General features: G+C 48.0%; 3 protein-coding genes and 1 long non-coding RNA gene across 4 annotated transcripts; 2 read left to right on the top strand and 2 right to left on the bottom strand.

Annotated features, from left to right (window-relative positions):
- Window positions 1-386: 386 nt before the first annotated feature.
- LOC144055761 (myelin and lymphocyte protein-like) lies at window positions 387-8,227 on the bottom strand. The gene is made up of 6 exons (XM_077572033.1): window positions 7,816-8,227; window positions 6,503-6,670; window positions 4,808-4,933; window positions 4,248-4,731; window positions 2,053-2,747; window positions 387-1,055 (listed from the first exon to the last, which is right to left on the bottom strand). Exons 1-4 carry the CDS (start codon window positions 7,945-7,947, stop codon window positions 4,657-4,659), a joined length of 501 nt encoding a protein of 166 aa, XP_077428159.1. The 5' UTR covers window positions 7,948-8,227; the 3' UTR covers window positions 387-1,055; window positions 2,053-2,747; window positions 4,248-4,656.
- Window positions 1,051-7,045, top strand: LOC144055763 (uncharacterized). The gene is made up of 3 exons (XR_013294929.1): window positions 1,051-1,766; window positions 1,864-1,933; window positions 6,516-7,045. It is a non-coding gene; the product is annotated as an uncharacterized LOC144055763 (long non-coding RNA).
- A 1,122-nt stretch (window positions 8,228-9,349) lies between the features above and the next one.
- Window positions 9,350-11,629, bottom strand: snrpb2 (small nuclear ribonucleoprotein polypeptide B2). The gene is made up of 7 exons (XM_077572032.1): window positions 11,553-11,629; window positions 10,623-10,695; window positions 10,232-10,404; window positions 10,011-10,142; window positions 9,911-9,946; window positions 9,737-9,825; window positions 9,350-9,647 (listed from the first exon to the last, which is right to left on the bottom strand). Exons 2-7 carry the CDS (start codon window positions 10,684-10,686, stop codon window positions 9,488-9,490), a joined length of 654 nt encoding a protein of 217 aa, XP_077428158.1. The 5' UTR covers window positions 10,687-10,695; window positions 11,553-11,629; the 3' UTR covers window positions 9,350-9,487.
- A 206-nt stretch (window positions 11,630-11,835) lies between these two features.
- kif16ba (kinesin family member 16Ba) lies at window positions 11,836-24,166 on the top strand. The gene is made up of 23 exons (XM_077572170.1): window positions 11,836-12,271; window positions 13,698-13,767; window positions 13,866-13,967; window positions 14,081-14,197; window positions 14,278-14,375; window positions 14,475-14,584; window positions 14,754-14,896; window positions 15,521-15,689; window positions 15,750-15,884; window positions 16,556-16,731; window positions 16,831-16,896; window positions 17,580-17,639; window positions 17,740-17,859; window positions 17,933-17,984; window positions 19,280-19,417; window positions 19,500-19,582; window positions 19,659-19,747; window positions 19,837-19,890; window positions 19,980-21,107; window positions 21,409-21,546; window positions 21,612-21,717; window positions 22,155-22,190; window positions 22,593-24,166. The coding sequence occupies exons 1-23, from the start codon at window positions 12,225-12,227 to the stop codon at window positions 23,793-23,795; spliced, it is 4,440 nt and encodes a 1,479-aa protein (XP_077428296.1). The 5' UTR covers window positions 11,836-12,224; the 3' UTR covers window positions 23,796-24,166.
- The last annotated feature ends 125 nt before the right edge of the window (window positions 24,167-24,291 follow it).

Genomic DNA, 24,291 nt, shown 5'->3' on the forward strand with positions numbered 1-24,291 from the left:
TGACATTTGCATTCATTTCAGAATTTGGGATCCGAGAAGTCGGTTCTGGCAGAAAACTCTCTCCAAAATCAAAACCAGGACAAGCTTTATGGAGTTGAAAACCCCGCCAACGCCCAAAACGTGATTTTCTCACGCAGCAATTTGCAAACAAAATCGGCGCGTCTTGCAAATCCAAAACAGCGACAAACTCATTTGGTTGAATGCGTTCAAGTCACTTTCTTCTCCTTGGACGGCGAGCGCACGTGTCGTCTTGGACATGCGTGGGGAGGCGTGCTTAAAATAAATAAGCAAATACATGTCCCAGCAAGCGTGAGTAACTGCCGTCTGTTCTAAAAATAGCTCACCAGTGATGAGACACTGCGACTTGCTAAGAATTAAAACACAAGAAGAATGTCATCATTTATTTATTTGAACTTTACTTTTTTTATTTGTCCACGTTTCTTCAAAATAGTCAATATTTGGTTTAAAAATCAAAGAGAATGTGTTTTTATTGACTTTTTTAGATGACATTTTAGAGCTGTTGTTTTAATACCGTGACAGCAATAATTCTACAATATTCTTGCTGGCGGTTCTAGTATCGGACCCACAAGAACCCGTTGACAGTTTTTGGTTGGTCCACAACGATGTCATTTAATCATTTCCATTGATTGACGGATGGATGACATCATCGCCCAGTTGGCAATGAAGAAAAGGGAGGAAAAAAGCCCCCCCCCCTCGTTGCTGTCAGTCCCGCGTGCGCGTCTGTTGTCCCGGCGAGCGTACGGCGTTCTTGACGGCGCGCTGCATCAGCCACGTGGCGGCGTGCACGCCCGCCAGGGTGCCGAGCGCCACCCATGGCCAGTTGCGCCGCAGCCACCCGCCGCCTTTCATGGTCACCGGATGGCGCTACTTGCTGGTGGCGGGTCCGGGGGGCTCGCGCGGGGCGACGTCCTTGTACAGGTGGGGGTGGCACTGGAGCTGGTACCATCCGACGTGCATCAGAGCCAAACCGATGCCCGCCACAATCAGAGTCTTGTAGTCGTTCCACAAGCCCATCGCGCCCAATCACAAGCAAGCTGCGTCGTCCACATCCGAGCCATCCGACACCACCACAGACAAACACAAAAATACATTTTAGACACCAGTCGGTACAAAAGTAGTACTTTGGCTCCATTTTGGTATCAGAACTAGTTTCATTGAGACTAAAGTAGTAGTTTGACGTCTTATTGTGGCCTCTCAGCACCCGCATGATGAATAGCAATAGCAACCTCCTTGTAACACATCCTGTCAAAAGTCCACCTGCAAAATAAAAGTCGATTTTTTTTTTTTTTTGCAGTCGCAAAAGTGCGACCTTTGCAAAAAGTGTCCCTGGCATGCTTTCATTCTCAATGTGTGACTTGTGACCGGTTCTGTCCCAAAGAGCACATTGGGTGGCTTGTTAACGCTTTTTCTTGTTTTTCCTCTTCCATAAATGTTGTTGGATTTTGCTTCTTTTTGAAAAAGAGGCGCAGGCGGTTGGCTTAAAACAACCACTAGAGGGCGCCTGTGCCGGTTGAGAACGTGCCGACTGAGCCGCCATCTTGAAGGGAGCCAATCGGCGACTCTTCTCTTTTCGTCTTTTCCAGGCTCGGAACGTGGACTTTGGTCTTGCTTTTCAATTGTTTGCCGAGACCATTTGCTTGCTCAGTGCTTAACAATGCCGTCTTCCGCTCGGCTGTTGATTCGCCGCATGAGGACTTGCGTCACTTCTTCCTACTCGGGAAGCGTTCCTATTTTCTAATAAACAAGTGAGAATAATCGATGACGGTTTCATGTACGATTTCTATGCACGGACGTTTTTCAAGAACCAACCCTAACCAGAACTCTCCTATGTTTGCTGGCAAGGCTTCGGGTGCAGCTGGTGTACCTAATCAAGCGTCCAGTGCGTTCAAGTTGCTGTGTTCGTTGGACCCAAGTAAGTTCACTCATTTCATTTGACATCCAAGCTGACTCCGAGTATCGCGTCACGTTAAAAACAAACAGCGACAGTTCGTGATCCGAAATCGGCAAAACAAAAAAGACGAAGTATATCACCTTCACAAACGAGCTGTCTCCTCACCGGCTGCGGCGGCGGCCATCTTGTCCAAAGTGGTCTTGTTTACCGGAAGTGACATTTGAGCCGCCTGAGCCAAATGTAATGGCATTTGTTGAACAGACACAAGATCGCAAGATGCTACAACGTTTGCGTGTGAATAATGTTCATTTACTGGGCTTATTAAAAGTCATTTGCTCGTTTGTGCTAATGTGTTTTTTGGTGGTTGTTTTTAAAGGCTTTTTTTGTTTAGTTTTAAATCGGCATCAGTGGGACGCCTATGCTGGTCACGTGTGTCACTGCGACGTTACAAACCAAATCAATAACTTTTAACGTACACGATTACTTTATCAACCAACGTTATGTTAACAATATGAATATTTCTAACGCAATTGTACACACAGTAATTGTCAAAAGACACACATAGGAATGTCTCGTGAAATCACGATGATGCGAGTTGTATCTTTTCATTTGAACGTTCCTCTTTGTTGTCATGGAGACGCCCCTCGTCATTCTTAATTGATGCCTTGCTGACAGTTCGCGCGAGTTCGGTGTCACGCCAAGCTGCTTCTCGTAAACGCCTCGGAGGAGGTCAAATGCGCGGCAAAGGTCGACGACGTCACGTGGTGGTCTTCAGGGGTCGCTGAGCAGTCGTGGCTTTCCTCGTTGCCATCTGACACGCGCTCTGCTTGGCAACCTCCACACACGACACCGCCGCGCCATGTTGGCGTTAGGCAACATTTACAACTTGCTCCAAGTTCAACAAAGCCTTCTTTATTAGCGACACTCTTCACAAATAAATCATTTCCGCTACAAATATGTTATCAATCAGTGTCATCGGGCTGCTGATCGTATCGGGGTCGCCTAACGACGATGTGTTTGTGATTTGTGTTGAAATTTGTGAACAGCTAAAAAAAAAAACGAAGGCGCTTCAATCGTTCTCTTTTTCATTTATTCGATCTTAAATAAACTATCCTGCTTTTATATTTATTAGTTGTTTTTTTATGTTTTGCCACATCCAATCCATATATTTAGTTATTTAAATGACTTTTTTAAAATATTTTCTTTCCAACGTTTTGACGTCAACCGGATTTTTTTTTCTTCCAAATAACTTTGTTTTAAACGGAGAATCTCCAGCCAATCCTGTAGCGTGACGTCATCGGTAGATACAATCTGGCAGCCCGATCACATCTGGTACTGACACCGGATATAAATATGTCACTATTAAACAGTGTCAAATCATGTCATCAATAAATGTGTCAAAAATGTCAACAATGTCAAGAACAAATGTGCTAAATAAATATCAATGTGTCAAATTTAAACATCATAAAGCAAGAATGTTAAGTAGAAATGTGTTGTAAATAAGCAATGCCTAACATTTGTTCTAAATCAACAGTTTAACAATGCCAGGCATAAATGTGTCATAATTAAAGTAAAGTATAAATATGTCAAATATCCATAACGTCAAATTACCTCGTGTCATAAATCAACATAATAAACAAGGGCCTGACCGATATGCATTTTTTGAGGCCGATGCCGATACTGATTGTTGTCAGAAAAAAGATACCAATTACCGATTATTCTGCCGATTATTTATAAAAATAGATTTCATTCATAAAATTTGTTCCCACGGCATTTGTGTGTGAATATTCGTTGCTGAATATTCGTTGTTGAAAGCTAACTTCCTGTTAGCATTTGAATGGGATCTTCACTTTTAGCATTAGCGCTAGGCTAGCGATGTTTTAAAAACGAAGCATGGTTTGTATTTAAATATACATTGGATGTCAATTATTCAGAATACCCTACAGACAGCATGAACTTGCCACATATGTTTGGAAAACGTCACATAACATCTATCCATTGAATGGCGTCCACTGACGGTATTATCGTAGACAGCATTTACAGTCCAAACACATACAGTAGACGGCAACACGTTGACGCCGCAGCCATATTGGAGGAGGCAACGTGAAGCTATTTGTAAAGATGCCTCGTTCACTTTCTCCTTGGATATGCCACATTTCATTTGAAATCCTTTGATGATATGATCCCCTTCAAACTCGTTCTTACTCATTATTTGCCAAATGAATGGCAAATACAATTGCCACATCCAATATGGCAGATGCGCAGACATATCGCTGCCAATGTGCCACCTGCAGCAGAATTCCAAAGAAAAAAAGAAAGCAAAACCCGAGCTCACTTTTGATGGCCAAACGATATGTGGTTTCGTCGTTTGGCCCCTCCTCGCTTGTCTTGTCCGCCAGCGTCCTCGGAAACGTGCAGCTTCACTTGTGCAAAATCTACATGACTGCGATTGAATGATTGGTCGCGTGTAAGCCAGCGTCGGGGCCCACCCAACATTGTTTCCGGTGAGGCTGTGACGGACTTTTGCACAAGATCAAACGAAACCACAGCACGCTACATCACGCACCAACCTAACGCACCTCCTCCACCGCCAGACCGGTATTGCGTTCACTGACACTCGGACATAAGAGCGCCAAACAGAATCATTGGAAAATATCATCATAAAAAAGGAGAAGCATTTTAGAGATCCGTGCCTCAGTCAGCCCACGGCCCGCCCACGGCCCGTCCACGGGCGGAGGGTGTGTCTAGAAGGTCTTCCAGCGCATGGCCGACAAGATGCAGTGCACAAAGTAGAGCAGCGTGGCCGCGTACGAAAACACCTGAAGGCAACACGCAACTGTCAATCACTGCTTTTGCGTGCGCAAATGTGTCGGTGCGAGCGAGCGAGCCACAAACCACAGCGGAGATGTCCAGCTGGTAATTCCGGAAGTTCCCGGCGTTCCTGATGTCCAGCGTGACCTTGGCCAAGGACACGGAGGCGCTGAGGTAGAAGACGGCTGCCGTCAGGTGATAAGCAAAATCCTGAAAAGGCAACGGCAGGCGCGTTTTCATTTCGCCATTCTCACGTTCCGCACTCTTGCATCTGTGACTTTGAATGCGTGCGGCCCGCCCGGTGAGTGACGTGGGTGTCGGCCAGTGAGAGCGTGGACTTTTTTGGAGGGTGAAGAAAACTTGGGCTGCTTTTGACCCGCTCGCTCTGCAGCAGCGTTCAAAAGGATCGCAGCAAAACTCGCCAAATAGTTCAAACATCCGTGAGAAGAACTTTCATTTGTATGATTTGAAAATCTGTAAACATTTGAATTGGTATCTTATCAATTATATGATCAAATTGGACTTGTACGGTTTAAAAATGCGCAAAAATAAATGTCATTTGTACAACTTAAAAAATTGCAATCTAAAAAATACATATGTGGGATTTCCAAATCCGCAATTTCAATTGGATGTGTATCAATTCAAAATCTGTGATATGAATTTTGATTTGTACCATTTTAAAAATCCGTGATCACTCACAGAAATATTTCAAGCCTAATTTCAGATTGATGTCATTTTTTTACATGACAAATTCCCATTGACTTTTTTTTTATTTCAAAGATGATTTTAACACAAATAAACCTTATGTGATACATTATTCATGAGTCAAATAAAGCCTATTTATTGACATGCATAATCCTCAGGTTTATGTATTTAGTATTAAGGAAGTGTAACTACTCTAAATTAATAGAAATGAGAGTATTAAAAATACATCAAATATATTGTTTGAATTGCATAATAATAATCAGGTTACCTAAACACGATAAATATGCTGCTATGTGAAAAACATTTATGTCCATTTTTTTTCCATTTATCCACTGATTTGTATTATTTTAATTTATTTATATATATAATCCAACAAAAATGGATCTGGACTGAAGTGACAGATGTTTTTAATCCTGCAAGTCATTATATATATATATATATATATATATATATATATATATATATATATATATTTATTTATTTATTTATTTATTTTTTGTATTATTATTTGTATTATTTATCCACTTATGTCAATTTTTTGTGCATTTGTATTTTTTTTTTTTACATTTTTGGGATGAAATTGAATGCAGATGTCCCAAAAACGTTTTTTTTTTTTGTTAAAAAAAAAAGGCATAAATCTGAAATTAGGCTTGAAATATTTGTGTGAGTGTAAAATTGGATTCGTACGACGTGATAAAGTGAACAACCATCTTTTCCAATTTGGATTTGCGCACCTTCAGTGTAGTACCACATTCTGCCACTTCATTCTGGGGCAGCACTGAGCTTTGGAGCAAGACCTGCAGTGTGATTAACAGCAAGCGGAAGAGGCAGAGAAGGTCCCCTAATATTTGTCGTTCCCACGTGGCAGAGAGGATGGACGCCGGTGAGTGTTGCCGTGCCGTCCGTCCGTCCGTCCGTCTGCAAGTTGCCGCAGCGCGTTTGTTTCAGCGGCGCATGTTTGAAGCGTGACTGCCGTCCATGCTAGTTAGCGTTAGCCTGCATGTGGCCTTTTGTGGCATTCCAGGAATTGTATGTTAGCATGCCGCTAACAGCCTTTTGTTTGCTTGTACTCACTGCTGCCGCCCAGCTGCTTTTGTTGGAATGACAGCCGCAGAGGAAGAGGAGGCTCCACAGCGTGGTCATGACGAAGCAGAACACGCTCACCGACATCACCCAGCCCAGCGGGTTCTGCGGAAGCACCAGCGTGCACGCCACCAGGATCCACACCAGACCGCCCGACACCTGCACGCACGCACGCACGCACGCACGCACGCACGCACGCACGCACGCACGCACGCAAGTAGCTCAGCATTCACGTGGCGGACACAACAGCGTTGATTTCCATTACCACATGATTTTGTTGACGGACGCACGCTGGCAGATTGAATGAACCTTTTTTTGGGTCATCTTTGGTTTATGTGCTAATTGTAAAAAAAAAGAAAAGAAGTGGCAACAATCTTTTTTAAAAGCTTTTATATCATCCAATTAAATGGACCAAATTGGTCCTAATCATGACATGATCTCGCGTGAGACGACGTCTTGCTGGTGGACAAAAAACGATTTTCAGGACCGATGCCAATAACGATTATTTGTAATTAAAGTGTTCGATTAGCGATATTTGGAGTTCAATTGCACTCAAATGCAAAATATTGCTGCCAACATTTGATCAAATACAAACTCCCGATTCTCACTTTGTTGGAACGTCTAAAAGCATGTTTGTTTTCATCTTAGACGAAAAACTTTTATTTTATGAAAACTTCAACACGTCAATAGATTCCCGAAGTTCTCGACAGTAAATCAAGTTGAACCATTTTTTTTTTCTAAATATCGCAAATAGTCGATTTTCAATTCTTTTCATTTTAAAGACAAACAGTCAGAATGTTCCCTTGAAGGTCAGCAGCATCGCTTTGAAAGTTCATTTCAAGTTTGAAATGGATTTTTAAATAAGCTTGAAAATGCTGAATATCGACGATAACCCTAACTTGAAATGCAAAAACTTTTTTCCCCCTTTTTGCCTTTGACAAAAAAAAGGAAATTTTTACCAAATGTGCAGTAGCGCGTCTTCGAACACGTCGACAAAGTTTTCCCAAATTTCAGTGCAAGTGAAAACGTGACTTTGCGTTTTCACACCAAATGAACGCACATGATGTTCTGCAGCATCCTGATTGGCTAATGGAACCCTGACCCTGTTCAAGCGTGACATTTCTTACGTCAACATGTGCAATTCCACATGAATCATTTCTCATATTTTAACATGACTTTTCACATCATTTTCAACTGCTTTACGTTTGAACTTGATAAGTATCGCGTTAAACACATTACAACATGAGAATCCCCTTTTTTCTTTTCAAGCGAAGAAGATGAATGAAGTGAGAAATGTTAGTTACGAGTTCGGGTAGGTAGAGCAGGTCCGGTAAAGTCGTGCACACGGCGGCTCCTGCCGGAAGCTCCGACATCGTCACGACAGTCGCGGCAGCCGGCGGCGGCGGCGGCGGCGGATCGGCGCTGTTGGACGCCATCCAAGCACAAAAACAACAACTATTTACAATTAGAATAATAATAAGGAAAAAGAATAAAAAACGACTGCGGTCAGTTGAAGGAGTGCGAGCATCTCCCGCGGGGACGCGCGCTGGACGGACGCCGCACGGGGCACGCGCAGGAGCTTTTGAGCGGCCGCGTCGTCGTCATGACGACCGCCGACCAGCCGCCGTCGCTCACGTGACCGCACTGATCTGAATAGATGACAGGATAGCTGATAGCCCAAACGCGCACGTTCGTGCAAGCCGTTGAAGCGACAGGGCGGCCATCTTGCTCCTCCCAACTCCCAACTGTATAAACGATGCGGTATACGTACGGGTCCAGACGACGAATTTACAGCTCGTGAGCTCTTAGTATAAGGCCGCAAGTAAAAAAAATAAACTAATACAAATTAACAAGTGGACAGCACTCCATGCACACGATACACGTACACAAAAGAAAGTAGTTGACATTTAGCAATGATTGTGATGAACTAATTCCTTCATTATAGCAATCATTAGAAACGACAACAGCGTAAGTGAGGTTTGACCATTTGACAAAACTTCTTTTTGAAACTCAACAACGCGTTGCCCTGGTGACCCCTCGGCTGCCCAGCAACAACAACAACAATTACAGAGTGTGTGCGTGTGTATCAATTGTTGATGGAGATCAAGTTTTCTCGACAGCGCACACATGCGGTCATTGGATCCTCCACACGAGGGGAAAAAAAAGAAAAAGTGCAGGCTTCATTGTTTGTTTCCAAAATAAATAAACCTTGAATTGCGTAACTCAAATCTAGATCGTTTTGGCTCATGTCGATCGATTGTTGCTAAGAAACAAACATTCAACAAGGACGCTCAGTGCCGAGACAAATATTCCTAAAATCAATCAATATTGGGCCAGTTGTGAAAACATTTTTTTAAACTGAAAAAAAGTCAAAATAAAATTTAAAAACAGTGACAAATTCAAAAGTTGAACCTTCCAAAGCACCTGTGGTGACTTCAATGTCTTTTTTTGAACAAGATGACAACAGAAATATTTTTGCCGTTTTGTTTACGTTCCCCTAAACTAAAGGATGACAACTTACAACTTACGTATTTGACTTGTGCTTTAAACATACACGCCATCATCCCAACTTATTATATATATTTTTTTAACGGCATCCACAGGAAGTCTTCTGACTTTGTTTCCGGCTTTGATCACGTGATCTTCTGCATGGTTGGTACCGCCAAACGAGCGTGTCGCCATCAGTATGTCAAAAATGGGATCAAACTAAATAAAGAGGAAGCGCAATTAAATTGCAGTCAAAAGTACAAATGAATTAATTCAATCAGCAAAATGGTGGCGCGACTGTTAAGTGCACGTGATCACAAACAGAAAAACTTGTGAGTAGATTTGTGACAATTTGTGTAAAAAAAGACAAAAGTTTTATTTTGTTAATTTACAAAACAGGAAGGTGACAGGATGCGCGTGTGCACCCCAACAACAACAAAGTCCATAAAAAACAAGTACAAGTCAAAATGTCCGCTAGCGCTGTGCGAGCTACTTCTTGGCGAAGGTGACCTTCATGGCGCAGGTGGCGGTGATCCGGAAGCCTTGCAGGGCGTCCTTGGCCACGCCCGCCTGCATCTCGCCCTCAAACTCCACAAAGGCGATGTCGTGCTTGCCGGGAACCAGACGCACCTCCTTGAAGCCCGGGAACCTCGAGCACAACAGGTACGAACGCGTCTCGTTACACACGCGCGGATCAATATGCGCGGGCGCACGCACGCACGCACGCACGCCACTTACTGGTTGAAGAGCATGGACAGCATCATCTCGTTGGTTTCCTCGGGAAGGTTGCTGAGGAACAGGATGTAGTTTGGCGGGTTGTCTGGAACCTGCCAAGTCAATCCAACATTACCTTTGACCCCAAACCAGCATAATGACGCGCTAACCACCGAAGCTAACGTAGCGTCAACGTACCTGCGCCGCTGGAATGTGGACCGGAACTGATGGCACCTGAAGACACAAAGTAATTCCGGGAAGTTACGCAAACAGGAAGTGGTGACGGCAGGTTTCTCACCATGGCGGCTTTCTTGGCGAGGGCGGCCGCTTCCTGAGGTTTCTTCTTCTTGTCCTTCTTCTTGTCTCGCTCGCCGTGCGCGCCTTTAACCTTGGTGATGACCTCAGAGTCCGTCTTGGCGTACTGGATCCTCTGCCGGGGAGACAAGAGCGGGCGTGAGGGCGAGACCCGGCGGCGGGCGTGAGCGAGCCGGCGGCGGGCGTGAGCCTGCGGCGGCCTACCATGGGCTTGTTGTAGAAGGGGAAGCCCTGCAGCTGGCGCAGCGCGTTGGTGGCGGCGGCCAGCTCCTTGAAGACCACGAAGGCCTGGCCTCGCATCTTCATGGTCTTCATGGCCACGATCTCAACGATTTGGCCAAACTGCGACAGCAGCGCGTACAGAGAGCGCTTCAACTCTGCGCAAGCAACACACGCGGCGTCAGACCCCCAAAAATTGCATTCCATAAACCAGAAGAGGACATTTACGGAAGAGGTCAGACTTTTTAGTGCTACTATTATTTGGACTTGAAAGTGAGAATCCTGCCAAACTTTTTCTTTTTTCTTCCTTCTCGTCACTGTCCCTAATCCTCTTCCGTAGAAAGCGTCCCCATCAGAAGGTGAGCCCAGCACTGACCTTCTTTCTTGACCTTGTCGTTGATGTTGTTAATGTAGATGGTGTGGTTGGGCCGGATGTCCATGGCGGCGTCCTACGAGCGGGACACACGGCCAGTCAGCAATAAGCTCGTTCACTTTTTGACTGGCACAAATTCAATCACGGTTCCAAATGTCATAATTGTGTCAAAGAGGAAAAAATGCAATCACGCTGCTACTGACAAAATGTTCCTGTTATGTGTCAGTTGGGGCCAACTTGTGATGTTGTTGCGACACCACAGCCAGCACAGCCAGCTGGCAACTTTGCATTCACAGCAAAAATAAAAGTATGATTTCTGTGATATGAATGAATTTGTAAAAGCGTCATGACAATTGCTGATCTTTTTCGGTATGTATAAAGACAAAAGTGTGAATTTGTTATCATTGTTTATTCCTGAACACGTTTAGGAAATCTTGTTGGGCTAAAAGTCTAGATATTAATAACATGTTGAAAAGCATGACTGTTTCGACGCGAGAGATATTCACGCATTTAAAAAAATGTCAGCATTTGATACAAATATGCGTCTGTCCTTCTTGACAGAACTTTATAAAAACGAGCCTTAACAATTGATGTAGCACGATGATTGCAATCCACACGATCGGAACGCACAAATGCAATCAACATCCACTTTAAAGTCCTGGCAAAGGAACTGGAATGTTTTTCAAATTTGAGTGACAAATTGCATCTCGTTCCATTTCGACGCGCCGTCAACGTCCATTCAAACCGCTAGCTTAGCCGATTAGCTTCCAAGCCAAGACTCCGGCTTTTGAGCAGACGATTGCTGCAGACGGGCACTTCACCCCTCGCGGTCGCGACACTGTTTGAAACTTTAACTTTCTCCGGCTCCGACTTGCTATTTGACGCGCAATTAAGAAGAAACGAGCAAGAACAAACGTGAAGCGCTTCATTCACCTCTTTCGCTTGTTGCCCACGCTGCTAATGCCAAACAGGAAGCACTTCTTCTGGAGCCACCTGTGCTTTCTAACAGCTTTCTTATGGACTGCCCCCTGCAGGACAGGAGGGGAAAACTGCAAGCTGAGCGAGGCGGTTACAGTTCCCATCATTTATTTATTAAGTAAAACATTTATTTGTTTATTTTTGTTACTTTTTATTTATTTTCTCCAAGTTAGGTGTAGAATGTACAATTAGTTCGACATTAAATGCGTCAACTACTTTGGCGTGCTTGAAGTCCCTGGTGTCGCCACTCGCGGCGTGATTGCACCGTAAGACTTCGTTTGGCGCTTTGGCCAGCGTTGGCGTCCACGAAGAACAACTCTTTCTGTCTACAGTTTCGCACCTGTGTCCGGCTCCAGATGGCCAATCAAATGCAGCTATCGCGCGGGTTAGCCGGCTAATGTCGTCATCCAGCAGCCGCTTCGACCCGTGACGTCACTTCAACGCCCGCCTGCTGCGGCGACCCACTCGGCTTCTTTTTTTCTCGTTTTCTTTTTCTTTTTGGACACTTTTGTGCTGCCTGGTGCATTTTGAACCCGGTCCCTCCTCCTGCTAACGGCTAACTAGCTAGCCAGCTTCCGCTGTTTTCCCTCAAGCATCCAAGCGGACCGGACAAGGGCGGGATGAGCCATGGCATCGGTTCGGGTGGCTGTCCGCGTCCGACCCATGAACAGACGGTGAGTTGATTCAACAACAACAACAACAACAACAACAACAACAACAACTGTTTGGAACAGTCAGTGCTGATGTGACAGCCGCGACATCAATCAGTAATATGATAAACACCGACACCACTTTGTATATTTAAAAACAACGACAACAAAACACGTCATCACATGGGCAAATAATAATAATAATAATAAGAGTAGAAGCGATCTGCTCATTTGTCTTTTCCTTTCAAAAGTGTTGTGAAGCAGCTGGTGAATATTTAAAAGCAGAAAGCTTGATTAGAAAGAAAGGAGTTGAACTTTGGCACTTTGTTTCGTTTTGGTTGAGGGTCAACATCAACATTCAAGCTCATTTGGTCCCAAGCAGGCCGCAGCAAGTAACATTTGTGGCCGAAGCACAATTGCAGATGTTTCCGTTGTTTTGCTGAAAATAAATCCAAGTTCGCGCTTATTGATTATGATCTGCCTGCGAGCTTCGTTCAAATAAGAATACGACGTTAATTGCACAGCATTGGAAAAAAAAAAAACTGGTTCCAGCAGCAAGCAATAATGCAACATTATGAAAAGAGCAACTATTATCAATAAAAGAATTTCTGAGGCCAATCACGTGATTTGCAGTTAATAAAAATTCTTTTACGGATTTGCTTATTATGCATTCCACGATGACAAAAGATCCTGAAAAACGGTTAATAATTCTCATTTTGAGTTGTTTTGAGGCAAGCACGCATGAAATACTTTAATACTTTAATGCATAATTGCATATGCTGCACTTCGACCCCAAGTTTTTGCTAACGGGCCTGAAAATGGCAGAAAACAGCAACGACTTTTCAACAACTTGCAAGTCCAAATGGTTGATGTCGGAACAGAAAGTGATTTTCTTGTTTTCTAACCCAAAAATAATAAATAGATTTATGACTACCAGAATAATTGTGATTCATGTTTTTTTCTCATAATTGGTATTGAAAACGATGAGATTTTTTCCTATTTTTTCTTCATTTCTGAAGTCCCAAAAAAAGAAGAAGATTTGAGTCACTGCAGCCACATAAAAAGTTCTTATTTTGGGAAACCCGTGTTTGAAGAAAAAAAGAAAATCATGAAGCAAGAAGAGAAGTTCGGTCATCCGGGAGGGACTCGGGGTGGAGCCGTTACGCCTCCGCGTTGGGAGGAGCCAGTTGAGGTGGCTGCGGCATCTGGTTGGCACGTGCCACCGGCGGGAGGCCCCGGGGACGAGCCGGGACACGCTAAGGCAAAAGTGGCAGCTTGCGGTTGTCCTCGTTTATCCCGCGGGCCGGTTTGGACGGCGCTTGGCGTCCCGCGGGTTGAAAACGGTGAACGCACACATGGACACGCGTGACGCGGTCACGTGACGCGACGCCGCCGAGCACGTGACAAGTGAAGCCAAAGAACGTTGACGTGGCTTTTGTTGCTCTTCCAGGGAGAAGGACTTGGCGGCCAAGTGCATTATCAAGATGGACGCCACCCGAACCTCCATCAGCAACCCCAAGGTGTCGTGCTTGTTCCTCCACAAAGCCCAAAAGCATCGTCATCATCATCCTCATCATCATCATCATCATCATCATCATCTGTATTTTTCCCCCCAAAGCTGTCGGACGGCACGTCGGGTGATCCCAGCAAAACGTTCACCTACGACTTCTCCTACGACTCGGCCGACGCCAGAAGCTCCGCCTTCGTCTCTCAGGAGAAGGTAAAAAACGTTTGGCCGTCATTCCTTGTTGTTTCCGTTCTGACTGTGAATACAAAAAAGGTGCGAAAGGACGTGTTGGCAAAAGTGTTGATGTTTGCCGACGTGCCCGTCAGGTCTTCCTGGATTTGGGCCGCGACGTGCTGAAGGCGGCGTTTGAGGGCTACAACGCTTGCGTTTTGGCCTACGGCCAGACGGGATCGGGGAAGTCCTACACCATGATGGGAAATCCGGTAGCGGGAGCCAAATGTGTTGGTCGGCGTTGGAAAAGACGGCAATGGTGCTGATGGGAAGGAATGTTTGTGTGCGGCAGGGAGACGCGGGTTTGACCCCGCGGATCTGCCAGGGTTTGTTCAGCCGCATCGCCGACGCTGCGCGACGGGACCAAGCTTCTTTCCGCACGGAAGTCAGGTGACCTTCAGACCATGCGGCGTCCCGGCTCGCCCACGCGCTGATGCTAACGTGTCTCCCGCCGCCGCCGCCGCCACCGCCGCCACCGCTTTTTCTCAGCTACCTGGAGATCTACAACGAGCGCGTGAGGGACCTTCTGCGGAGGAAGCCGTCCGAGACGTACAACCTGCGGGTCCGGGAGCATCCCAAGGACGGACCCTACGTAGAAGGTCAGACTTGCTTGCATTTCCAACATTTTCAAAGGAAGACTCCACTCGACTGGAATTGTTGTTTGTTTTGCTAGCTTAGCACGATAGCATGACAATAACCAATTGACAGTAACGAGCAATGAGGTTGCGGGGGGGCCTGATTAACCCTGATGTGTGCGTGTGACCTGAGATCTGTCCAAGCATCTGGTGCAGAACTACAGCGACGTGGAGGAGCTGATGGAGGCGGGCAACCTGAAGCGGACCACCGCCAGCACCGGCATGAACCACGTCAGCAGCCGCTCGCACGCCATCTTCACCCTCAACTTCACGCAGGCACGTCTCGCCACGCAAATGCACGCCTCCTCCACCTGTGCAGTTTCAAACGAAATATCCGCTTATTTTGCAAACGTTGACAAAACATTTGAAAAGGGGCTCATTTTGCCGTTCATTCATTTTAAATGACAAACAAGCAACGTGGAACCAAAAGGAAAAATTTTGGAACAATTAGCATTAAACTATAACTCAATTTCATCATTATTCACAAATCTGTTGAGGAAAAACAGCTTTTTGCAACATGGCCCTGGTTGATCTCTTATACTCTGCTGCCACCTGCTGGCCGTTTTGGTAATAACTACCATTGCTTCACCTGCTCTCTGCAGTTCAGAGGCTGCATCAAAGCCTTCTGTATGCTCGAGGGTAAAAACGTATAAATACGTCTTTGGGGCACTTCAAACATTTAAAATAGAACAGATTTATACGTCTGTTAGGGCCCGAGCAATATGCATTTAATCGCTTAGGCCCTAAAATCTGTTCTGGCCTTTTTTTTTTTGGTTGAAAACATGACATTTTTATCGTTTTTTTAATGACCGAATGGCCCAAAAACTACAAAATGTCTTTGAAAAGACATTTCGATGTTGTCTTTTTTGAACGCCGATGTCCGCCATTGATTCCGCTCAGGCCAAGTTTGACGCGGAGATGCCGAGCGAGACGCTGAGCAAAATCCACTTGGTGGATCTGGCCGGCAGCGAGCGCGCCGACGCCACCGGCGCCACCGGCGTCCGCCTCAAGGAAGGCGCCAACATCAACAAATCGCTGGTCACGCTGGGCAACGTCATCTCCGCCCTGGGTACGTTCGCGCTCGCCGCCGCGCGCCCACAACGTGTGACGCAAGCGTGTGTGCGCGCAGCCGACCTTTGCGGCGACGCCAACGCCAACGGCGAGCACAAGAGGAAGTCGCTCTTCGTGCCCTACCGAGACTCGGTGCTCACGTGGCTGCTGAAGGACAGCCTGGGCGGCAACTCCAAGACCATCATGATCGCAAGTATGGCAGCGGGGAGGGGAGGGGGCTTACACTTTTGCAATTCGCATATTAAAAAAAAACAAGTTGAAAAAGCGGCCACTCCAGATCCTGAAATGATTCTTTGTTTACTCCAAGCGTTGAAACTATTTTAGCGTAAGGGAAAAGGAAAACGAAATTCTTTTGAAGTCTTACAAATTTTGATTATGACACAACGTAAGTGCTCTTCTTTTTTCATGCATTTATCGTTGCGGGGTTCGTACCAACAAATTTTGTCATGAAAAATATTGTGATCAACTGTTTGGTAAATATAGTTTGTAAAAAATGTATTTTGTATTTTGTCAAGGCGTGACAAAAGTGGAAAATTGGGGCAATGTCAAGAATATTTCTATATTTATTATAGCGGAGATGGAAGTCAAATATGAGCTAAAAAGGTGACAAATGTTGTCACTTTCAAACCTTGAAAGCGTCGCAACGGCAAAAATGATTCAAAGCAATCGAAACGCTTTCGTTTGAGGCGTCAGGGCAGGCAGGGAAGAAAAAAAAAAAAAGTGCCACTGCCATCTACTGGAGGGGATGTGCAATTACACTTGATTCTAAAAAAAAAGCTGAGCCCACGTGGCTGGCCACGAATGAAATTAGTTTGAAAGCAACGCGAAGTCGTAAAAAAGACGGACTGCAAACGTCGTCCTCAGCCGTGTCCCCCGCCGACGTCAACTACGGCGAGACGCTCGGCACGCTGCGCTACGCTAACCGGGCCAAGAACATCATCAACAAGCCCACCGTCAACGAGGACGCCAACGTCAGGCTGATCCGGGAACTGCGGGCGGAGATCGCGCGGCTCAAAGCTCTGCTGCTGCAGGGCAGCCAGGTGAGCCTGCGCGCACGCACGTGCACGCGCACGTCACGCACGCACGTCACGCACGCACGTCACGCACGCACGTCACGCCATCTGCCGTTTGCCTTTCAGATCGCTCTGCTCGACTCGCCCACCGCGCTCAGCGTGGAGGAGAAGCTGCACCAGAACGAAGCCAGAGTCAGTATCGGTCAAGCCCATCGCGATTTTCAAAGAAAAAAAAAATGTTAACATGAAAAAAAAAAAGAAACACAAAGAAAAGAAAGGAAAAGTCGACAGCAGTTAAAAGAACACGAAGGTATCGAGTGCGAAAGGTCGGCACCGAGAGCTGTTGGTGAGGAAAGTAGAAAAAGGAAAAGAATCCAATCAAAACCACTCCAAAAGATACAAAAGAATTTGTGCGTGCGTTCGTTTCCAGCGCAGGCGACCTTTTGACCTTTAGCTTGACGGCGGACGTGAAAGATGGCGGAAGATTTCTTCGGGGCAAAATATCGGGGGCGTTTTTGACACATTTTTAGGAATTGGAAAAAGAAGACCATCCAAAAAATGTCCTCATCGCGTTCAATCATTTCTGGACAACGAGGCGCTCGGCTATAAGCCGCGCTAGCTACAAAAATCAATTGTCAGCTTCGTATCGTTCAACATCATCGTTGCTCTTTTTTGATCAATTACGACACGATTGACTTTTTGTTCATGAAGAAGAAAATCGTTTTGATCGCAGCTTTCCAACGCAACTTTTGCTGATAGCAGCAAAAAAGCCTCGAAATGCTCAAAGTCCCGCCAAGTCGATGTTTGCAGCGAGATTGAGTGTGCGTTGGTTTTTGCCCGCGTGTGTGTAACCATGCGTGTGCGTGCGCGCGCAGGTGCTGGAGCTGACGATGGAGTGGACCAACAAGTGGAACGAGACGCAGAACATCCTCAAGGTGCTTCCCCGCTTTGTTGTGGTGTCGGTGACGCAGGCGTGACGAGAGTGGCGTGTGCGTGGCGTGTGCGTGGCGTGTGCGTGGCGTGGCGTGCGCTCAGGAGGAGACGCTGGCGCTGCGGAAGGAAGGCATCGGCGTGGTCCTGGACTCGGAGCTGCCTCACCTCCTCGGCATCGACGACGACCTGCTCAGCACCGGCATCATCCTCTACCACCTCAAGGTCTGAAAAGACGCCGGCCACGCCCACGCCGGCCACGCCCACTTTCCCGTCATTTGGATTGCTTTGTTGTCAGGAGGGCCGAACGTACGTGGGCAGACAGGACGGCGCCAGCGAGCAGGACATCGGTGACTCCTCCCTCTTCTCACTTTTCAAGTCACGTTCGCTGTGCGCCTCCCGTTGACCTTATTTGGGCAAAAAGGACGCTTGGCGAAAGAAAAGGCAAAACCGAGCGAAGGCGGGACGGCGAGCGCTCCGGTGTCATCGCAAAACCAGACGTCCTGACGCGTCCTGACGCCGGATTGCAACCTGAAGCCAAAAAGTCACTTTTGCGTTGCTCAAAGGCATCTTCAGCCGGCGCATGCAAAATCGCATTTTGCAAATCAAACTTTCAAACTTTATTACACAAATGACATGAAAATGACACAAACATTTCAAATTCATTCAAAACTAACATTTTGTTTCGTACCACAAAATATCCATTTTTGAAATATTCATTTTTTACAAAAAATCTTTCATTAATTACATTTAATTTAAAAAAAATCATCACATCAGTAAATAACATAATTACAATTTATATTTAGAAAAAAACATATATTTAATAAATTCAATCAAATGTAAATAATAATTTTCAATTTAAAAAAATGATTTCATTGCACAAATTTAAAGTTCATTTTAAAAAGCATACATTGAATAATTTAATTAACAACATTTAAAATTCACTTGAAAAGTAAGCATACATTGACACAAAATATTTATTTTAAAGATATGAATTTTTCACAAATATTTATAAACAAAATACATTATTTATGAGCATCATTATTTGAAAATGCTTAACATTATCGGCTGCAACTAAAAATTATTTTTAATATTGCCGTGAATAACACGTTTTAATTTCCATCCTTAAATTAAAAAACAGGACATTTGAAATCGACTGTAGAGAAAATGGATGATGATTCAGTTATCGTATCGTTGCAAAAAAAACTGGCAAAATGTTGAGCTTGGGTTCAACAGGACGATAATTGGCCTGTGACAAGCTCAGACATCCCACAACGTTTGCAAAGAGTTCCACAATCGGACAATAATCGTCATCAAAATCACTATTGATTTAATTCAATCAATTTGCACCTTCGTAGTTTTTAGATCAAAAACATTGCATTGACTTCCCAAATATACAAACAATTCCATTAAAGCAAGTTAGAAAAAAGATTCTTTTGTTTTAATAATTATAGAATGACAAAGTTTGACTAAACAAAAACATTTGTATGAAACCAAACCTGAAAACGTCGCAATCCTTCCTTGAAACGTATTTTTGTGATTTTTACGAAAGCCTTCGAGTGTTGATTCGAAAAAGTGATTTTGAGCGTACATGAAAGCAAGCGCGAGTGCGACGTCCGCTGACGTCCTGCGGCGCCCCCTGCAGTTGTTCACGGCGCCGACGTGGAGCGCGAGCACTGCGTGTTTGAGAACCGCGGCGGCTCGGTGACGCTGGTGCCGCTCGGCGCCGCCCTCTGCTCCGTCAACGGCGGCGAGGTGGCCACGCCCACGCAGCTCAATCAAGGTAAGCGGGCGCGCGAGGGCGGGGACGCTACTTAGCGGGGGCGCTACTTAGTTCAGCCCCGTGCGGCTTGCTGTCCCCGTAGGCGCCGTGGTCCTGCTGGGCCGGACCAACATGTTCCGCTTCAACCACCCCAAAGAGGCGGCAAAGCTGCGCGAGAAGCGCAAGGTCAGCACCTTTTGCCAAAACGGTTGCCGTCGTCCGTGCCGAAAGCACCGACGCCTTTTCCGCCGTGTCCCGTCAGAGCGGCCTGTTGTCCAGCTTCAGCCTGTCCATGAGCGACCTGTCCAAGTCCTGCGACAACCTCTCCGCAGTCCTGCTCTACAACCCGGGGTGAGTCGGCCCGCGCGCACCTCGGCGCCACATCCACGCCAACACGCCAAGCGCATCTGTGTGACGGGTGAAGGTGATGATGTCATCAGGTTGGAGCTGGAGCGTCAGCAGCGTGAGGAGCTGGACAAGCTGGAGACCAGCAGGTAGGTGCCGCCCCGCCCCTCCCCGCCCCGCCCCGCCCGCCGTTACCATGCCAACGCAGCCCCCGCCGGCCGCAATGTCTCTTGCGCAGGCGTCTGATCAAGGAGACGGAGGCCCAGCAGCAGAGCGAGAAGGCCAAGCTGCAGCGCCTCCAGCAGGAGGTGGAGAGCCGGCGCAAGGAGTCGGAGGAGGCGCGCCGGAGGATCCTGCGCCAGGAGGAGAGCCTGCGCCGCCGCAGTCAGGACATGGAGAGCCGCCTGCGAGACTTCCTGCAGGAGAAGCAACGCTTCGAAAAGGAGCGACGATCCGACCTCCTGCTGGAGCAGCGCCGGCAGAAGGAGGCGCAAGATGAGGAGCTGGACCGGGAGCTGGACAAGCTGAAGCGGGAAAGCCAAGAGGCGCAACTGAGGGACGAGGAACGGCTGGCCGTCACGGCAATGAGCCGCGAGGACGCCGGACGCCTGCAGGAGGAGAAACGGGCGCTGGCTGCTATGCGAGAGGCCCTCTTGTGCGGCAAGGAGGCCACGGAGGCGGCCGAGGAGACCTCCCAAGACCAGACCGCCGTCTACGACCGCTACCTTGACTTGAAGGCCGCCCAGGTGCAGGATCTGGCCCGGCTGGCGTCGAGTCTTCAGGAGCGCCGGGCGCGCGTGGCCCAGGAGGTGGCCGAGGAGGTGGCCGAGCAGCGAGTCGCACTGCGGCTCGTGGAGGAAGGTCCGAGCGAGGCCTTCGACAACGAGCAGAGCGACGCGTGCCGGACGCAGCAGCTGCGCTCGGCTCAACTCCAGCTGAGCTCCCTCGATGCCGACATCCTGCCCGCGCTGGCACAGGAGAAGCGGCGAGCTCAGGAGGCGCCGGAGCGCAACGGAAACCACCCCAGTCCTCCTGGCCTGGACAAGCTCCTGCACCGGCTAGAGAAGGAGCTGGAGGAGAAGGAGGAGAAGCTGAAGGTCCACCGGGCCAGCGTCCAGCACCCGCAGCAGCTGCAGGAGACCTTTGGCTTCGCGGCCGTCGACGTGGCCCTGCAGGAGGACAAGGTGAGGTGCGAGGACAAGGAGATCCTGGAGGCCGCGGAGCAGGCGCTGGACCAGCTCCAGGGGAGACACTCGGCCCCAAGATGCCACGTCTCCCCGGAGACTGACACCCAGGACAGGGGCATGAGGACGGGTCCGGAACTGGACCTGCACACATCAGAATCAGCCGGTCCAGTCCAACCAAGGTACCACATCGGTTGTCTGAAAAACAGCTGGTCCAAGTATTGACTTGAGTGGTGTCCAAAATCGGTCCTGGAGGGCCCGAGTCCTGCAGATTTGGGACGTTTGCCCGCTCCGACGCAGCTGTTCCATGAACAGGATCGTTATCAGGTTCATGCAGAGCTTGCTGATGAGCTTCAAGTGTGTTGGAGAAGAGACACATCCAAAACCTGCAGGACTCCGGCCCTCCAGGACTAAGTTTGGACACCACTGATCTACTCGGTTACTTCCCGTCACTTGTCATGTGACGAGATTCTCTTTCGACAGGATGACGAGGCCAGAGATCCAGAAGTCCAGCCAGCGCTTCAGCGAAGTGGAGGAGAACATCAGAACTTCAGCGGACGACAAGACACCGGCGGGTCACGTGCAGAACCTCGACGCGCTCGTTCTGCTCTCAGACGACAGGTACCGCCCATCAGAACATTTTACAGCCGCAGGGCGGGACCTGCTTCACGAGGTCTTCCAAACAGGATCAACTTGTACATCGAGGAGGAGGTTCAGCGGAGGTTGCGGCAGATGAACCTCAATGGGACCAGGACCAGGATGGACTTGGCGCTCTCCTGCGAGTCACTACAGGTGAGTCTGCGTGCTGGGGGCTCCCTGAACTGGTCAGGTATGAACTTTCTGGACTTGATGATCCAGGTGGGTGTCCATGTTTTAGACTGGGAATTCCAGGCGGTTTTGCATGTTCTGGACTTGGATCCGAGTAGGTATGAGCAGCCTGAATAGGATCATCCAGATGGATCTGGAGGTTTTGGGGCGCCAGTGCAGGTCCTGAAGAACGGAAGTGATGCGTTCATGTTTGTGGTTTTTCAAGAGAACGCTTCTCGAAGGTTTTGAAGATTTTCCCAAGAGAAAGTTGTCGCAGTCAGCAAGTCTGGAAATCGTCAACGAGTTTCTCTGGAGAAGGGCCGAGCTTGGGAATGTTCTTAAGATGGAAGAATCGTGTTTTCGGCAGCATTGGGTTGGCGAAACCGCGTTTGCCTTCTGATGCGGTTCTGTCTCCCCCGCAGGAGGAGAATCCTGGCGAGGGAAGATCCACAGAGGAGGTAAACGTCAAGCGTGTTCCGTCGCTGCCGGTCGCCTTTGATGCGGTTCGCTATCGATTGTTGAATGTTTGAAATCGGCAAATGGACAAACAGGAAGTCCAAACGTGATCGTCACCTGTCAATCAATCCAAAAGGTCCAATCATCCATCATCTTGGTTTTGAGGTCGTTGATCAGTTAAATCGCATCATGTTTGGAAGTACAAACATCAGGTAAGAGATCATCAATCAATCAAGCAATTTTTGACTCGCAATCAATCAGTTTCTTCCTGCTTCTGCTTGGCGACAATCAATCATCGTCGGGCTCACAAAATCTTTCGGTGCATCAAGTACGAGTCCAAAATCCAAAAACTGTTGAACGCATGTGCGCCAGCTGATGACATCATCGGTCCTCTTTGCACGCAGACGTCTCCTGAAGGTCAGGACCGGGAGGCCCCGCCCATCTTGGACATGGGGGTCAATAAACGGACCAAATGGTGGCCAAGAGCCAAGAAACCGAGGCCGGCGGACCCGAGCAGCACCCGAGCCGGCTCGGATGAAAACAAAAGTGCGGACGAGAGGCCAAGCCAATCGCTAAGCCGCTGCAGAACCGGAACCTCTTCTCCCGGATGCGAGGAGCGACCTGGTTCTGACAGCGGGTCCACTTTGGACCTCCTGGTAGGGACGCTGTCGGCGGCATCCAGAAGCGCCGGTGATGTCATTCACAACGTACCAGATGTCAAAAACTTGGTGGTGCGCTACCTTACCCAAATGTCCAAAGAACTTGCAGTCTTGCTGGCCGCCACACAAACTCAACAGGAACCACCAGAAAAACCACCAGAAAAATCACCAGAAAAACCACCAGAAAAACCACCAGATGAGCCTTCAAAACCGACATCGGAAAGACCACGTGAAGAACCAGCAAAAGATGAAATGTTAGAAAAAGGAGTAGTGGAATCCTTAAAACCAGGAACAGGAAAAGAACCGCCACGATCCAAAGAATCCTCAAAAGAACCATGTGAAGAACCATTGAAGGGTCCACAAGAACCATCCCAAAAGGAACAGCAATCAAAAGGACCATTGAAAGAACCAGTGGACCTATCGAAAGAGCTTCTACAACAAAGAACGGTAGAAGTCGAACCACCATCAAGAGGAAAACCATCGGAGGAGTCATTCGCAGAAGCGTCCAAGGAAGCCGAATCCGGAGAAACTATTGAGACGGTCTCACAAGTCAACGTGAACGGCGGCGGGCTTCCACTTCCTGTTCCCGTTGGCGATATCTCATGCGACCTATCGGAAGGTTCTGCATGTGGTGTGACAAGCTGCCACCCTCACATCTTCCGGCAGCGTCTGGTTCCGATGCCGTGGCCCTTGGATCGTCTGCACTCTGCCCCCCCGCCACCGCATGCTGGAAACCATGGCGTCTCTGGCGCCGCCCACCTTGGCGGGCTCTCCTTTGGGCGCCTTCTGGCTTCGGGTGGCCACGTGGGAGGAGCCTCACCCACGCGCGGCGTGCCTGCTGGTGTCGGCAAAGCAGCTGACGTTGATTTCCGGGGGCGCTTCTGCCCCCCCAAAGGGATCCGAGCAGCAGGAAGTTCTTGCTGCTCGGGAGGGTCCGGCTTCTGCTGACTCATCGCTAGACACCTTGGTGGTGTCCCAGCGTCTGGACCTGGGGCACATCGCCAAGGTCCACGTGGGCCTGGCGGGCCAGCACTTCTGCCTGAAGGCTGAGTCCGAAGAAGTCCTCGTGGTGGTCTACACGCTCGGCAAGGATCTGAGTCAGGATTTGTGCCGAAATCTGCCATCTGATCCCCGCAGTCTGCAGACCGCTTCAGCGACCATCCTCTGCTTCACGGTGATCTGATGCTTCTGTCTCTGGACTGGAGCTCCAAGGTTCCCCAAGTCCTTTTGGACCACCTGACCCTGACATCCTCCTTCAAGCGGGTTCTGGCGGTCCTCCTCTACCTGTTCAACGGCAACATGTCCCCCGGGGACAAGCCGCCGCTGGGCGCCGTCCGTCCTCTGCTGTACACCAGCGCCGCCTGCGCCGGCACCGACGCCATCCTGCAGGTCCTTCTGACCGACACCCACGTGGTTCTTCTTCACGAGGAGCCGCCGCCCGGGT

The sequence above is a fragment of the Vanacampus margaritifer genome, chromosome 7 (assembly GCF_051991255.1).
Source record: "Vanacampus margaritifer isolate UIUO_Vmar chromosome 7, RoL_Vmar_1.0, whole genome shotgun sequence".
NCBI classification, from domain to species: Eukaryota; Metazoa; Chordata; class Actinopteri; order Syngnathiformes; family Syngnathidae; genus Vanacampus; species Vanacampus margaritifer.